Source organism: Gavia stellata, chromosome 6, assembly GCF_030936135.1.
Source record: "Gavia stellata isolate bGavSte3 chromosome 6, bGavSte3.hap2, whole genome shotgun sequence".
Lineage (NCBI taxonomy): Eukaryota > Metazoa > Chordata > Aves > Gaviiformes > Gaviidae > Gavia > Gavia stellata.
Window position 1 is genome coordinate 25,288,879 of NC_082599.1, and position 15,370 is coordinate 25,304,248.

The 15,370-nt window shown below is 39.8% G+C and overlaps 1 protein-coding gene across 1 annotated transcript; it reads left to right on the forward strand.

Annotated features, from left to right (window-relative positions):
- The first annotated feature begins 1,675 nt into the window (after positions 1-1,675).
- Positions 1,676-13,664, forward strand: GTPBP10 (GTP binding protein 10). Its single transcript, XM_059818869.1, has 10 exons — positions 1,676-1,739; positions 2,369-2,562; positions 2,656-2,747; positions 3,848-3,992; positions 6,609-6,682; positions 7,671-7,723; positions 10,825-10,932; positions 11,397-11,474; positions 12,446-12,569; positions 13,336-13,664. Exons 1-10 carry the CDS (start codon positions 1,707-1,709, stop codon positions 13,551-13,553), a joined length of 1,119 nt encoding a protein of 372 aa, XP_059674852.1. The 5' UTR covers positions 1,676-1,706; the 3' UTR covers positions 13,554-13,664.
- The last annotated feature ends 1,706 nt before the right edge of the window (positions 13,665-15,370 follow it).

Genomic DNA, 15,370 nt, shown 5'->3' on the forward strand with positions numbered 1-15,370 from the left:
TCAAAAGCCATCAGGAATAATCACTCCGAATGACAGCCAAGTTTCTGCTGTACCTTCTTCTGAATAACCCAGTTGCAAAATAAACAGTTTGCTTTTTCAAGTCAGAGAGAGAAGTGTGGGTCAGCTGAAAAGCACAGGATTAGGAATTTGGATTTTTTATTCATTCTTCCCTGACTTCTTTTAAAATTTTTTTTTCATAATTTGTCTAAAATTTCTAGCAAATTGAAGGTTCCTTTACCCTAATTAACTAATGACTATGTAGAACTATATATAGGTAGTTTTTTTAAATGTAGGTATTGGCCTAACTTTTATAGTGTACAACATAAAGCAAAATTACAGCAAACACAAAGACCAAACAATAATACACAGAAGACTCTAATCCAGTTTCCAAATCTAGTGTCCTAGGCCATGACACAACTAAGAAACAAAACTAACAAACAACTGACAAAAATAAATCTATATTCTTAAAATGACACTGGACAACACTCACATGTTGTGATACATCCTGGATACTGCTTAAACGTTCTGTTGGGCCAATTAGCATGTATATGGCACAACACCGTTTTCTAAATTGTTTTTTTATTATGTAACAGATAAAAATCTCTTGTTGAACTTAGTATTAAATTACTGTAAATGGTAATGATTCTCCTCAGGTAGCTAACAACTGCAACTGAGAATGTATGACCCTGTGGAAAGGCTGTAAGAAGGAATAGAATAATATTTACTTTTTCATGAGGATTTGTGTTTAAAAAAAAAACAAACACTGTAAATATGCTCATACTGTGTGAAAAATACTTATCTATAAAATAAAGACTTGTGAAAGAATTAACTTGGGGACATTTTTTCAGCTGTTTTACCCTTCTGACCTTACTGATGTCATGATTTACAAAGTAATTTCTCATTTATGACCATTTAAGAAATGCGAAGCCATGTACATTCAACAGGGTCATCCTTATCCAGAAACTTAGCCTCGTTGTAAGGTCAGGTCCCAGTTTCTTGAGGGAGAGCACATTAGCAATATGAGCAACCGGCTTTAGAGGGTCCAACTGCATGGGCAAAGCCAACAGCAGATGCTCTATCTCATCAGCATACAGCTTCCAGGGTGAACACGCTGCTGGAGGCTGCAGATCTTGCCGGAAACCCCGCAGCTCGGGCAGCCATGGCCTTGCTCTCCCCTCAGGCATCCTTGCCCGCACCTCGGCTCGAAACGCCCTAGCGCCTCTCGGCTTGAGATGCTTTGGGGTACGGGGAGGACTGGAGCGAGGGGCAAACACGTTGCAGCAAAACAGGCCTGTCCCTTGCCGGGCCAGGGGACCGGCACCGCGGGAACGGCCTCGCCAGGCCGCGGCGGTGCGACGACGAGGGGCCGCCACGGGCCCGCGCAGCCCAGAGCGGGACGGGGCGCGCATGCGCACCTGCGCGGGACACGGGCCCGCCTCGGCCCGCAGCGGCTATCATGGCGGCCGCCGGCAAGGCGGAGTTGCGGTGGTTGTTCGCTCCCCTCTGCGCTCCCCCGGCCGGCAGCCAGACCCCTGGGGCCTGGGCGCTGACGTCGTCCACTCTCCGTCTTGCCCTGTCCTCTCCACACAGCTCGGTGGGGGCGGGCCCCGCCCACCTCGCGCCTCGGGGCCGCTGCCGCCGCCCCGGCCCGCCCCTTCCGTGCCGCCGCCGCAGGCAGGGCCCGAGCGGCGGCAGCGGCCTCCACCATGGTGCGGTTCGGTGGGGCGGTGCTACGGAAGGTCAGTCGCCCGGCTCGGGGAGCGGTGGGGATAGTCCCTACGTGCGTGCAGCCCCACCCAGGCAGGGCTCGGGCGGCGGTGAAAGGCTGGCGGGGAGCCGTGGTCGCGCTCCCGGCCCCGCGGCCTGTCCGGGGCGGGCTGGCGGGTCGCTCCGCGGGCACGTCCCAGGCGGATGCCCGCTTCTGTTCCCTCGGGCTGAGCCGCGGCCCCCGGCGGTTTGCGGGCACGTTCTCGCCTGCACTCTGCAGGCGCCGTCTCTGCGAAGCCGCCCCCTCGCAGGAGGCCTTTACGTGCCGCGGCAGAGGCAGGGTGCCGGGCAGGGTGCGGGTGAGGCGCCGCGACGGTGGCACGCGTGTCTCCGTGGGCGCCAGGGCCCGGCGCAGAGGCAGGGCCTCGCCCCGTCCCTCTGCTTGGGGCTCTGCAGGCCGGGCTGGCGTGCCATCAGGTATCGCTGCTGGCGGAGGAACGTCAGACATTTATTGGAAGGTATTTTGGACGGTTACACGTCTGTTTTCTGAACTTTCATTGTTGCCATCAGAGAAAAGTTCTATTCAAGCAGTTTTACTCACATTTCTACAGACGAAATATAAACAGAATGTAATACTGTTGTGAAACTATTGTTTTGTTAGTATGGCAACTTCATAGATGGTTTACGGCTCTATGTGAGAGGAGGAACTGGTGGAATGGGTTATCCTCGTCTAGGTGGTGAAGGAGGAAGAGGTGGTGATGTCTGGTTCATCGCCCGAGAAAGAACTACCTTAAAGAGCATTAAGGACAGATATCCCCAGAAGCGATTTGTAGCTGGAACAGGAGCCAACAGCAGGTGAGAGGCTGTTTGATGAACGTTGTTATATGCATCTTTTCCAGAAAGCAAAATATTAGCTTAAGTTACTAAGCCTGGTTTAATTTCTCCCAGTGTTAAAGCACTAAAAGGTGAAAAAGGAAAAGATTGTGAAGTTCATGTGCCTCTGGGAATTTCAGTTCTTTGTGATGATGGCAAGCAGATTGGTAAGAACTTTTGTTTTGTTTTAATGTATCTAGTAGATACTGTCATATTTATTGATAGCATCTAGCAGACTTCTAACACTGGGATGTTTTAAGGTTACACATCTCCCAAAATATGTGTGTGTTTTCCTTTGTTTGGACAACGAGTTGACAAAAAATACACTGTAGAAATCGTTGGAAAAGCAAGGACCCCTTCCAGAAATTAGCAATAGTTAGTTTGTATCACTATATGCAGCAGAAAGAAAATTGCCTGTGCACACAAGTGTTAAAGGCTGGAAGCCATACTGACCCTCCGCAGAATCATTAATGACCTTATATAAATTACGTGTCCCTAAACTCAGGTAAGTGTCCCTATAACTTTACTGTTTTATGACATTGCTTAAAAGATAAAGATCCTTGCTGAGTGTCAATGTTTCAGGTTATCTAAAATACTTACCTGTTTTTCACTTTTTTAGAGTGGTACTTGGTAGTAACCAGGACTATCTCTTTCAATACAGTGTTCTTGGAATAGCTCGCAATGGTTCCTCTGCAGTTTTTCAGAGTTTTTCTTCTCATACTGTTCAAAGTTCAAACTAAATTCACAAATGACTCTGATTGGGATGTTCAGCAAAATTAGATGTATGACAAGAACTGATTATGATGTAGGCATGTTAGTGTCTAAAGGTATCCTTGAATTATATACGCAAATGGTGCATTTTTTTAAATTATTCTAACCCTAAGGGAGATATTATAGCCTGCATCTTAATGAAAAAATATGGAACATCTGAAAAGTTTACTGTAGCCACATCTCTATCAATGCAGATTTTTCCTTGCATTCTTGAATTCAAGTATTGGAGGCTTCAGAACTACGATCTTGGCCATACTTTGCCTGCCTGTACTTAGCACTTTTTTTGAATTGACTAACAGTATGACAGAAGGGAATACTACGGTGTGATTGCTCTCATTTGTTTCCAGAGAAACAAAAATACCATGACCCTGAGTGCACAGCTCTTGCAAGAAAGCATACAGAAAATTCTGTCTTCAATGAAGATAGATTTAAGTGGAAAATCACAACTGAACTACTGCAGGGGATTGTACTTTTTCACTAGTGAATTTATTTTCAGGAGAGCTTAATGCAGCAGGAGAGAGATTCCTAGCAGCTCGCGGAGGTCTTGGAGGCTCTTTGGCCACAAACTTTGTGCCTTGCAAAGGGCAGAGGCAAATTGTTCGTCTTGATTTGAAACTTATAGCAGATGTTGGCTTAGTCGGGTAAGTACTGTAGTTTGATAACTGACATTAGAAAGCAAAGTAGTAGATTTCAAATGGGATTTCAAAGAAATTTGAGAGTTTGGAGGAGGAGCATTACTGTACATTTGAATTGCCACTTATTTTTGCAAACTGCAAGTAATTTCAGATAGAGTTTAAACCTATTAATATTAAAATATGGAAAGTATTGGGTATGCTTTTGTAGGTGAAGGGCTTCATGAATCAGGGTAATATATAATTATTAATAAAATTGAATTTAGCAATTGCAGTGATTATCAAAATACTATTAGCTGATATTTATGAATTAAGTAGGAGGTGCAAAACAGAGCCAAGAACACTACCCATATTGCATCTTCGACTTTATGGTACTGGCACAAGTGGATCCTTTTGATAGTAGTTTTAAAGAGAGTTTCGAAGGCTATGTAGCCTACTCTCCCAAATAAACAGCTTGGAACATTAGAAGGAAGTAATGACAAACTAGAACAGTAGGACTTGCATTTCAGTGTAGCTGCTTTATAACAATACAGATAAACAGATTTTTATCTGGAGAAAGGTTTTGACAAACTACAATTGTAAAAGTATTGGTCTACTCAGCCTGCTCAGATTCTACTGTCTCCTCCACCCCCACCCCACCCCATGATCCTTATTAATAAAAACCATAGGAAGTGTAAAATGATGAGAGGTTTGAGGTGGAAATAGTCTAATTGGTATATACCATTAGAGAATGGAAACTTGGAGAGAGCATGGTTTCTACCTACATTTTTCCTTTTTTGCTTATTAGAAGTACTTCTGTTAATATCAAATTTGTCTAAAGTTATATCATTTTCAAGTGGTCTTCAGTAATTGCACAATAGAGAACTTTTTCTTGTTTTAGAGTGTGTAAAAATATAGGAGTTTTATGACACTGGTGCTTCTTTAATCTTGCATTTTGGCTTGTAATTTAAATGATAGTTTCCCTTTAAAATGGATAAAAAGAATCATTATCAATTAATTAGAGGAGAATATTATTTTCTTGTTGAGAGTATGAATCAGCCCCTGATGGTTTGTGGTTGTACTTTGATCTCTTTGCATTTGTTATTTTTTACTTCAGTAGATGTGCAAGTGGCTTGCTATTAGATCGGGTAAAAAAACATAGACTTGAGAAAGGCCCATCAGGTTTGGGTACAGGTTGTGATGTGTCGTGTAGGTTGCAATTTAAACTTCAAAGAGCATATTGTACTCAGTGGAAACAAAATACTTACTTGAGGAGATGACCAGAGTAACCTTCCGGAATGTCTTTAAGGCACCTTTCAACATCAGAGCGCATTAAAACTACCTTCAATAGTATTCCTGTTATAATGAGATGTCATTATGTCTCTCTTTTAAGAAAGCCCCATATACGACCCCTTTATAAAGCCCCTTAATGTAATACTACTCCTGTTTTTCATTAGCTCATGTTCTTATGAGTTGTCCCTGTTAACAGGTCATGGTTGTGCTTGTATTCAAGTGGAGAGTACATGGTTTTCTGTGACATGTGCCTTTGTATCTTGTGACCAATATTCAGTTGCCTATAGGCACAGTTTTGTTTGATCACTGTTGCACTGAAACGTTGTGCTGAATAACTGCCTGTGAATTAGACTGGAACACAAGTCCTGTGTGGTCTCCTGTGTGGAGCAGGTGCTATGAATGAGGACTATAGTCCATCCTCTAATGTCAGTATTAGCTTTGTTTGACATGGATCAAAGCTCAGATTAATCTTTCAAACAAGCATGTGTTATAATTTCAGTTTTAACTTAGGTTTCCATTTTGATGGGTAGATGTAGTCTGTGAAGAAGCTTTTGTAAAAGCTACTGTTACCCCTTAAGGAATGTTTTTGTTGTAGTATACAGGTATAGCTATCCCTTGTAAAGGGAAAAGGTTACAACAGCCAGGTCTGCACAGACCAGCTCCTAGGGCTTCATTGGTATTTTTGGTTTACTTGGTAACAAAGCAGGTTAGTCCTGATTTCAGGATCCTTAGTTGTAGGCAACTTAGTTGCCTTAAAAACGTAGAAACTGTGCATGTGTCTGTCTATATATACAAAGTCTCTTGCTCTTCCTGCTTCCCCCCCATATATATGTACATACAGAGTTTACATATGCTTTGCTACATTAGCTAAACTGTAGCATAGATATCATTGGTACTCAAATTGTAGAATGTTTCATTAACAATGATTTGTATACAAAAAGACTGTAAATCTAACTGATGCATTTGTGTGACAGGTGTTTAGAATGTAAATGTAATTTGCAAAATTAGCTATAGCATGTGAAGGCTGAATTCAAGTAGACCTGAATGCTTTTGCTGAATTTCCATCCAAGTGACTTTGAAAGATTTTCCTTAAATCTATTACATGTGTATTTATGTACCTCTTCTGCCTGCATCCTTGGGAAGCATTGCTAGATTTAGAAAAAATATTCAGATTTGATTAAAAAAAATCATAATGATCTGGGTTTTGTTGTTTTGGGTTTTTTAAAAAGTCTGAGTAAATGAGTCTGCAAAAATGAGTTGATAGCATTGAGTTTGACTAAGGTAATATAGTGTATTTGGTAATAAAATCACATAGGTGTTTATTCACTGTATAAATCCTGACTTTCATTCTAGGTTTCCAAATGCAGGAAAATCATCCTTGTTAAGCAAGATTTCTCATGCCAAACCTGAGATTGCAAATTATGCATGTGAGTTCATACTCTTATTTTTAGAGCAATAATACTTCATGAGAGCAAGAAGTCTGTTCTCTGACTTGGTTTACAGGTTTATAATAAAGAATAGGAGATAGCCATGTTGCCTGCTAAATACGTTACACAGATTTTTAATTATAAGAAATAACTCAAAGAACTTTTTCAGTGTCCAGTTCCTTTAACCACCTCAGTTTTTCATGTGAACACCCTCATAGTGCTTCAACCTGTTGATGCAGGGTCTATTTAACATTTATTTTAGTCTCAGCCCGTTTTATTGCATCTGAAACTCTCCACGGTGTGTAATATCGTCAGTGTACTGAATATGCACCATCAAGTTCCTTTGCATAAACATCTTGTATGCTTTGGAAATAGCTACCACCTAGTCTTGCAATGGAGTAAGATTTTGGTTTTGAATCTGTCCACTCAAAAATGCCATTTTTATTATTTTTCTATCAGTAAATTAGTATTAGCCATCTGATCATTCTTTAATTAAAAAGCAAGAGTAGAAGTACTGATAATTCCTACTGACCTTCTCGTACCACTCCCGATTCTCTAAAGCCTTTTTATATTTTTCGTCAATTTGAAGAGTCCTATCTCACTTTGCCTTTCCTTATTTTTCCTTCTTTGGAAGTTACTCCATAGTCTGGATAATCCTGTTTGTGTCTGAGACTTCTCTAGCCCCTCTATTCCCTTTCTGGGATGACAGGAACAGAACTGCAGACAGTGCCAACATTTGGTGAACCATGGGGTTTTTGAGTGGTCTAATTTTGTTCTCTCATGTTTTGCTTTTTCTTCATTCCTTTTCCAGTAATTCTTAATATACCATTTGCCTTATGTTTTTCTGCAACTGAACAAATACTGAATAACAAATAATAAATATGAAGTGAGAAAGTCCTGCAACACTTAAATGTTTTGTAACATTAATATTTTTTAAAATGTTAAAAAGTTTTGTTTTCTTCCCCTTCTCTTTTTTCCGTTGTCATAGTTACAACAATACAGCCTGAACTAGGAAAGATCATGTATGCAGATTATAAGCAGGTTGGTATGAAAGTTCATTCTGGTTGTTAGTTAAAGTTGCATATAATGATTAGTTACGTTGCTTAACATAATTTCAGAAAGAAAAAGGAAACTTGTAGGTTTTTTCATGTGTGTATCTATAATGTATACATATAAAATGCAATTACATGGACTTAATGAAAGTTGTGGAGAAAGTACTATTTCTATAAAGTAATAAGAAGAGACCTTTATAGCTGAATGCAGTAATATGACGAGCTGATTTCAAGTCACTTTAATAAATGGCTTCTCATTTTCCCTTGTCTCCTTTCTGTGGTTCTAATTCTGCTTTATAATCTTAGAGTTACGAGCTCATGTACGGAATCGAGATTGCTGTGTCCTAGCATACTCTTGTTAAGTTTAGGACTATAAAAAAATCATTGTTTCAGAGATTAACTTGTTATTTTTATTTAGAAGAGGCAAATTTTCTGCAAGTTGGCTATACAGAGAGCTCTGGAATGAATGAGTAATTTTTCAGAATGGGTTTGAAATAGGGGCAAATTTGTCCAATAGCTGCAGATCTGTAGTAGTAAATGACAGGGAATTTAGTGAACATACCAGAGTTACCATAACTTACCGTTCTGGCTCTCTAGGTTGCCTGCTCTGACTTCCTTTTGTGGTTTGGTTTTTGTTGTTGCTTTTTTGTTTGTTTGTTTTTTAATAAACTACAATAGTATGAAGTGATAGGGATTGCCTGAACAGACAGGATAGTGCACTACCTGATAGGTGAGGTACCTGGGTCCAGTTCCTTTTGTAGTAGGCTGTAGCTCTGGAGGACTGGTAGAGCTACTGCCCTACCAACTTATTTTTTGTGAACACAACTCCATGCAGCTTCGGGTAAAGTTGTCAGGTAATTGTGTGGTGTGTGGAATCCTTGCTACAGTATCCACTGGTTGTTTTGGTTTTTTAAAAAGTCTGAGAAAACCAATGCTAAATGAGACTCTTACTAATAGATTTTGGACTCCAAGTTCATGTAAGGTTACATCAAACATTTTGATTCCTCAAGCTTGAATCTTGTTTGACGTGCTTTTGTTTTGTTTTTTAAGTGTATGATACATGCAGTACTCGACTCATCGCTTCCAAGATAAAAGGCAAATGCTAAAAGGGTTTCAGATGATTTAACCAGAAAAGCATTCCTCTCAGATGTGAAAAGACAAAAAACTCCTCTTTTCACTTTCAGGAGCAATAATCTTAGGGGGATTCAGTAGCTGATGCTTGAAACCTTCATTTAACAAGCTTTAACAAAACTGTATGTTAAAGGAAGTAAGTCTAGTTTGTCAGGCTCCCTGTAGAGATGCACACATCTAAGGGAAATTTTTTGTATATTCATTTTATCTGCCAGTTTAGGGTAACTTATCCTAGAAAACTGTGCTGCAAATAACAGGATTGTTCATAGCCTTTTAAAGAGCTACCTGCCATGAGTCAGTACCTCTTCCTCTTACTGGTGCATCTTTCTCCAACAGGACAACTACTTGCACTCCTGGCTTTTTCTTCTTCAGTCTGTTTCATGTCATAGCCAATGACCCTTATTGGCTGTTTCTGCAGTTCATAGGTTTTATACTGCAGTGTTGGGTGCTATATAGCAACTATCTGGACAAAATATCTTTCCTCTAAAATCAAGGGAACTAGTGATTGTGATCACAGGGAACATCTGTGAGTAAGAGCTCTCAGTATTGCACCTGCTGAAAACAAAACAACGTAAGCAGTTAAGAGCAGTGATTGAGGTGACTGTCCTGTATCACTCAAGGGAGAATGGCTCATTATATCTTTTTTTCCCTACAGAACATTGATGTTTTTAAGGAAATACATAGTAATGTGCTTATTTTATCATAGTACATTATAAAGAAGAAAATATGTGTGAGTTAACTGCTGCTGTCTGTCATTACTACCTGTAAAAGAAAAGACACAAAAGTAGAGGATCCGAGTATGAGTCTGGCTTCAGAGTTTAGTACCAGACCATGGAAACTAGCAGAACCATTTACATTTTCTACCAGAATATCTGAACCAAGTACTGTTTTGAGAGAATATGAGTTTCTTTATGAGCTTTGTAAAAAATGCTCTTTGAAAGAGAACTAAAGTTGGGGAAAAAAAAAGTGGTGATGATGGTACTACAGCACCCAAACACATCACACCAGGAATTGGATGTTTCTGTTCTAAGTCTCTAGTTACTCTCTCCCTGTTTCTAGTTACAAGTCTGTGGTTCATCCGGTTGTATCTCATATCTCTGTAGATGGAAAACTCCGAAGCAAGGCTTCAGATACTTAAGAAATGCATAATGGTTATGCATAATGGGCATTAGATTTGAAGACCCTACTTTTGCTCTTCTTTGCTTCACTATCTGTCTTAGCTTTCTGTGAGTTACTGAGTAGATATTTGGTGTTTTTAGTATCGTGCTATTTTTTGGTCTGTCTCACTCTCCTTTACAACTGTGTACAACCCTCTCAACCAGCAGAGGAAATTACAAGATTCCCGTCCATTCTGGCAGTCTTTGCTGGGCTCTGGTCATAATCAAAATCTCACTTCAGCTGAAGAGGAGAAGACAAATTCCTGGAGCTTTTCATGCTCAGGGGAACAATGTTAACTGAGTTTGCATTTGGAATAATGATCCTCTGTAGCCACAAGGAACAGACTTCATTTTCTTTTCCAATGACAGTTTGAATTCTATACAAACATGATAGCCCGATCTTCTTGCCTTTCAGAGTCTGTTTTATTCTCAGGTAGTAGGTAAATTTGGCAGGATCTCTGCTGAGGTAGTATTACCCTCTATTTTCTAGTTTGCAGACAGCTGTAAATAAATAGACAGGGGAACATGAAGAGCACGATGTCTGTATAATAGAATTTTGTTTAAATCTGCTTCTGAATACAGATTCTAAATGTGTTGAAACAGCCAACGCATACTGCCGTAGATCCCCCGCACAATTCCAAGGAATACACATAGTTGTAAAAGGAGTCTCTCAAAATAGATATTCCTGACATTCCTTTGTCTGGGTTCTTTTGTTTATATAAAATGATAATAGGTGTTGATAGTTTAAAATCACCGTTTTTGCTTGTTGGAAATCTTTTGTTTGCAACTTCTGTTTTCCTAGATTTCTGTAGCTGATCTCCCAGGACTGATAGAAGGTGCACATGCAAACAAAGGGATGGGCCACAAATTTCTGAAACACGTAGAAAGAACCAAACAGCTTCTCTTGGTTGTAAGTAAAATAATATTTACAGCTTTATTGAAATCAAAGGCAGTGCATTAAATAAAACGTGTCTTAATTGCAGCGATGAATACAGCTGTATTACTGTTTTCAAAATGGAATGCTGGAAGGACTGATGATAAATTAAATTCTTAAATAGAATTTATCATTAAAATCTGCCAAATAATTTAGAGCAGTGAAGCATTCCAACCATAAAGCATGGGGTGATTTTTTTCTTTCTTTTTTCTGTAAGACCACCTTAAAAAAGAGGTTTAAAAATCAGAACTTTGAGAAACACTGTATCAGAAGTGACCACTTTGTGCTTTCAGTGTCTATGGTGTTACTTTGGTGTATAGTTGCCCTCTATTATTTGCCCAGGAATGAGGGCATTTTATTGCAAAGTAGTTGATGGAGAGTGCCTTGGTACTGTAACATAATTTAATACCACAAAGCTTGGTTTTGTGTAACTTTTTCAGGTTGATATTTCTGGGTTTCAGCTGTCTACTAAGACTCAGTTTAGAACAGCCTTTGAAACTGTATTTCTTCTAACAAAGGTAAGTTTTCATCTTCCTGATTGACAGTTGCAATTATGTGTTGAACCAAGAAAGAGGCTCAGTTTTGATCAAGAACTTTCAAATGTTATTGTGTCTTCTGGATTTATAATACAAGGCCAGTTAACAAGCTTAGGATTCTCCAAAGTGCTGAAATCTTTATTTTTAACTGCCCAGGTGAAACTGCTCTATTTTATGTTGGGCATAACCCTTCCATTAATCTGTGCAGCATATGGAATATTTTATACAGTCAAGCAAACGTGAAAAGATGTGATATTTCAGTTCCCCAGTCTAGTAGCATTTTACGAAGTAGAAATAGATGGGTATAGTTAAATCCCTGCCTTGATGCCCTTACTGCATAGCCTAATGGAGATGAGACATGAGGCCCCCCAGCATTGCAGACATTCAGTGTTTCTGTCTCTTACCATTGCTTCTGATTAAAGTAACACATTTTCTGTAATTTCAAGTTTAGCAGCTGTTCCCTCTCTAGCTATATGACTTAAGATGACGAATCTTCTGAATTACAGCTATTGCTGTTTATTTTAGGTGATTCATGGTTGTGATTGTATTTCTGATATTAACCATAGTCCATTAAAATGCTTAAGAATCAGAAAACTCTCCAAAGAATTTGCTTATATGTTTTATAGAGCTGAACTTTTTGTGAAACTGATTTTGTGTTTATGGATATCAGAAAAACAAAACCAAAACTGTCATTCTTTTTATAGGAGGGTGTTTCAGAATTGGCCAGCCTGTTTACCTGAAGTATCTGTGTTTGAGTAAAAAATCACTGAATCACTGGACATTATTTTCTTCTGTCAGACTGCTTTAATACATCAACCTTGAGCACCTGAGTAAATCTCACAGCTGCCTAACCATGAAAGACTATTTAGGCAGTTAAACAAATGATGTAAAATTGAAGTAGCACTTGTTAAAACTACAAATACTTACTAAGGCAAATTTACTTGTCTTTTAAGGAACTGGAGCTGTACAAAGAGGAACTTCTAACAAAGCCTGCACTTCTTGCCATTAATAAAATGGATTTGCCTTGCGCAAAGGATAATTTGAATGAACTTATGAAACAACTACAGAATCCTCAAGGTAAATTAACTTTCAACATTTACCTTCGACCAAAGTAGTAATAAGATTTCGTCAGGGGTAACTCTGCATTGGCAAGGAGTTGTTTGAAACTGAAGTGAAGTCAGCTATTAAATTTATTATTTGAACATACGTTTTAAAACCACTTCCTGCATTTAGAGCTCTGTTTCTATGCATCTGTAGTGCTGGCTTCACTGTTGGGGAAGTATTTTAAAATAGAGACATCCTAGAAGATCTTTCCCAACTATGATATGGGAGAGTAAATTTCCAGTCAAGGTGTCTTGGATAACGGCAACCTCTGTTGAAGGTCCCCTTACAGAAACTGATGTATATACAATTTATCATGTGACTTGGGCCAAAACACATGAAAATTCTGGACAGGCCTGTGTGCTACTACATCAATTTTGCTGTTACATTGGGGTGAATTTCTTCATGTTTCCTGGTGTGCATGAGAGCCAGGAAGGCTTAAAACAATCCGTCTCGCATGTTCTACAACTTGGGATGTCTTCGTACTCATCTTAAAGGAAGGGTATAGAATATTCTCATGAGCGCTTAAGTATGGTATAACTGCTGTGTTAGCTAAAGTCTCAGAAGACAAACACTTTTTTTTAAAGATTAATTAAGCAAAGAGTACTTCTGTATTAATTCTAGTTATGTTTATTACTGTAATTTATTAAAGTTTAGTTTCTAAATTTAATGGAGTTTTATGGGCTTTGTAGTGATACACTATTTGGGGGTTGTACTAACTCCTTCAATATGTTTTTTTCAGACTTCTTACACTTACTACAGGAAGAAATGATTCCTGCAAATACCCTTGAATTTAAAGATATAATTCCTATATCTACATATACCGGAGAAGGAATTGAGGAACTAAAAGCATGTATAAGAAAATCCATAGATGAGGAAGCAGAGCAGGAGAATGAAGAGTATCGGAAAAAGAAACTACTACTTTTACAAACTTCAGAAGAACAAGTGAATAGAAGCTAGCATTCTTGGCTGGATCCAACACAGTTTCATATTTTTAGTATGTACATGAACCCATTGCTATGCAGACCTTCCATTTAATTTTTGTTCCCTCTACCACCACTGCCCAGTTCTCTGCTCCTCCCTTCCCCCCCCCCCCCCCAGTTTCTTTTGGCACTTGGGTAGGGTACAGTGGGGAAGAGAAGAGGTTTTTCTGATTCACGTTGGCTACCAACTCAACAGAGTAAACACCAAAGTATGTGCAGCTCAAAGCATTGCTTAACAAGTGATGATCCTTGAAATATTTTTTGCCAAATGGGATGAATGGAAGGAATATAGGAATATAACCTGCAGAGGTAGCAAAGGAGCAAGTTCAACCACTCTGTATCTTTTGCCATGAACATCAGAAGTACCCAGGGAAATTTCTGATACAGCAGTTTTCCAGGGTCTAGGTGAACCAGTTCTGCTATTTTGACAGGCATTGTTTTGTGGGTTTTCTGTTATTTTTAAAGATCTAAAAGAAAACACAAATAAATGGCTGCAAGGAAGTGACTTGTAGGAGCACGAAAAAGCAAGGCTGATGTGTACTGTTGGTTTCGTTTTTTGTTTGTTTTCATACCTCCTGGTGTGCCTACTGTAGTCCTCTTGAACATATAAATCCTCATTCCAAATTCCCAGACTTAATTTGGGAGTCTCTCCTTTTATGGAGTTGTGGGTATATGTTACTCTTTGAAGAAACTGATGACTGCTTTTTACCAGAGCTATACAGTTTTGGGAATAGTTAATGTTCCAGGGTTGTGGGGGTTTTTTTTGTATTACAAGCAGGCACATTTACTTTTTACTATAAAAAAAAAAATTGGAAGTCCTTTATTGTATATAGTGTTTTCTACTTCAAAGCTATTAAATTGATTGCAAAGCAAAATATGACTGAATACATCAAAGGCTTCTCAACTTGATCATGTTTTAAGTACACTTGCTGAACCCTGCTTCTCTAAATTTTAGTAGCAGTGACTGGGAAGAAAGGTATGTCGTCTCATAATCCAATTATTTTATCGTTAGTATTGGTTCTGATTTTCCTTTAATTTTGTCGTGTGTGGGGCTAACATACTTTTACCAGAGCTAAGCAGGGGCAGTCAACAATTTTTGATACTCCCTTTATTTCATAGTAGAGAATAACACTTTTTTTTTTTTGTCAGATAAACTTTCTTGCACCCTGGTCTTAATCTCACCCATAAATGAGGAAAAAAAAAAAAAAGTTTTAAAACAAGTACCAGCTTGGCTTTATTTCAGCTGTGTGTGAAGAATTATACGAGCTTCAGTAATGAGTAATGAGTAGGTGTAGGATACACCTAGCTCATGGATAACGACCTAGGCCTGGGCGCTGTAGGTTGCAGGACTAGCACTGGCCTTCCCTCTTCTGATGGGGTGGGCCCAGGCCAGCAGGGAAGCCCCCGCTCAGCCGCCCGCTCACCAGAATGGGAGAGTCGGAAGAGAAAATGCGAATAATTCGTGGGTTAAGGTAAAGACAGTTTAGTACGTGAAGGAAAGAAGGAAAAAAAGATGCAAAAGCAATCACTCCCCATCTACCCCCCAGCCGCTCTCCCAGGCAACGGCTGCTTCGGGACGTAGCTGCCGCTTCCTCTGACTTTAATCGCGCAGCTGACTGTTGGAGGAGTGTGTCTTCAAGCATCGGCTTTTTTCGCAGTCCTTAAAAATCGACACGACCGAGCGGCCGCCTCCTGCGCGCGGAGAGGGGGTGAAGGCCGCCCCCGGAGGAGCCGCCCCTGCGGGCGGGCGCCGGCTGCGGCCCGGCCCCGCCTTGTGACTCGCCCCCGCCACTG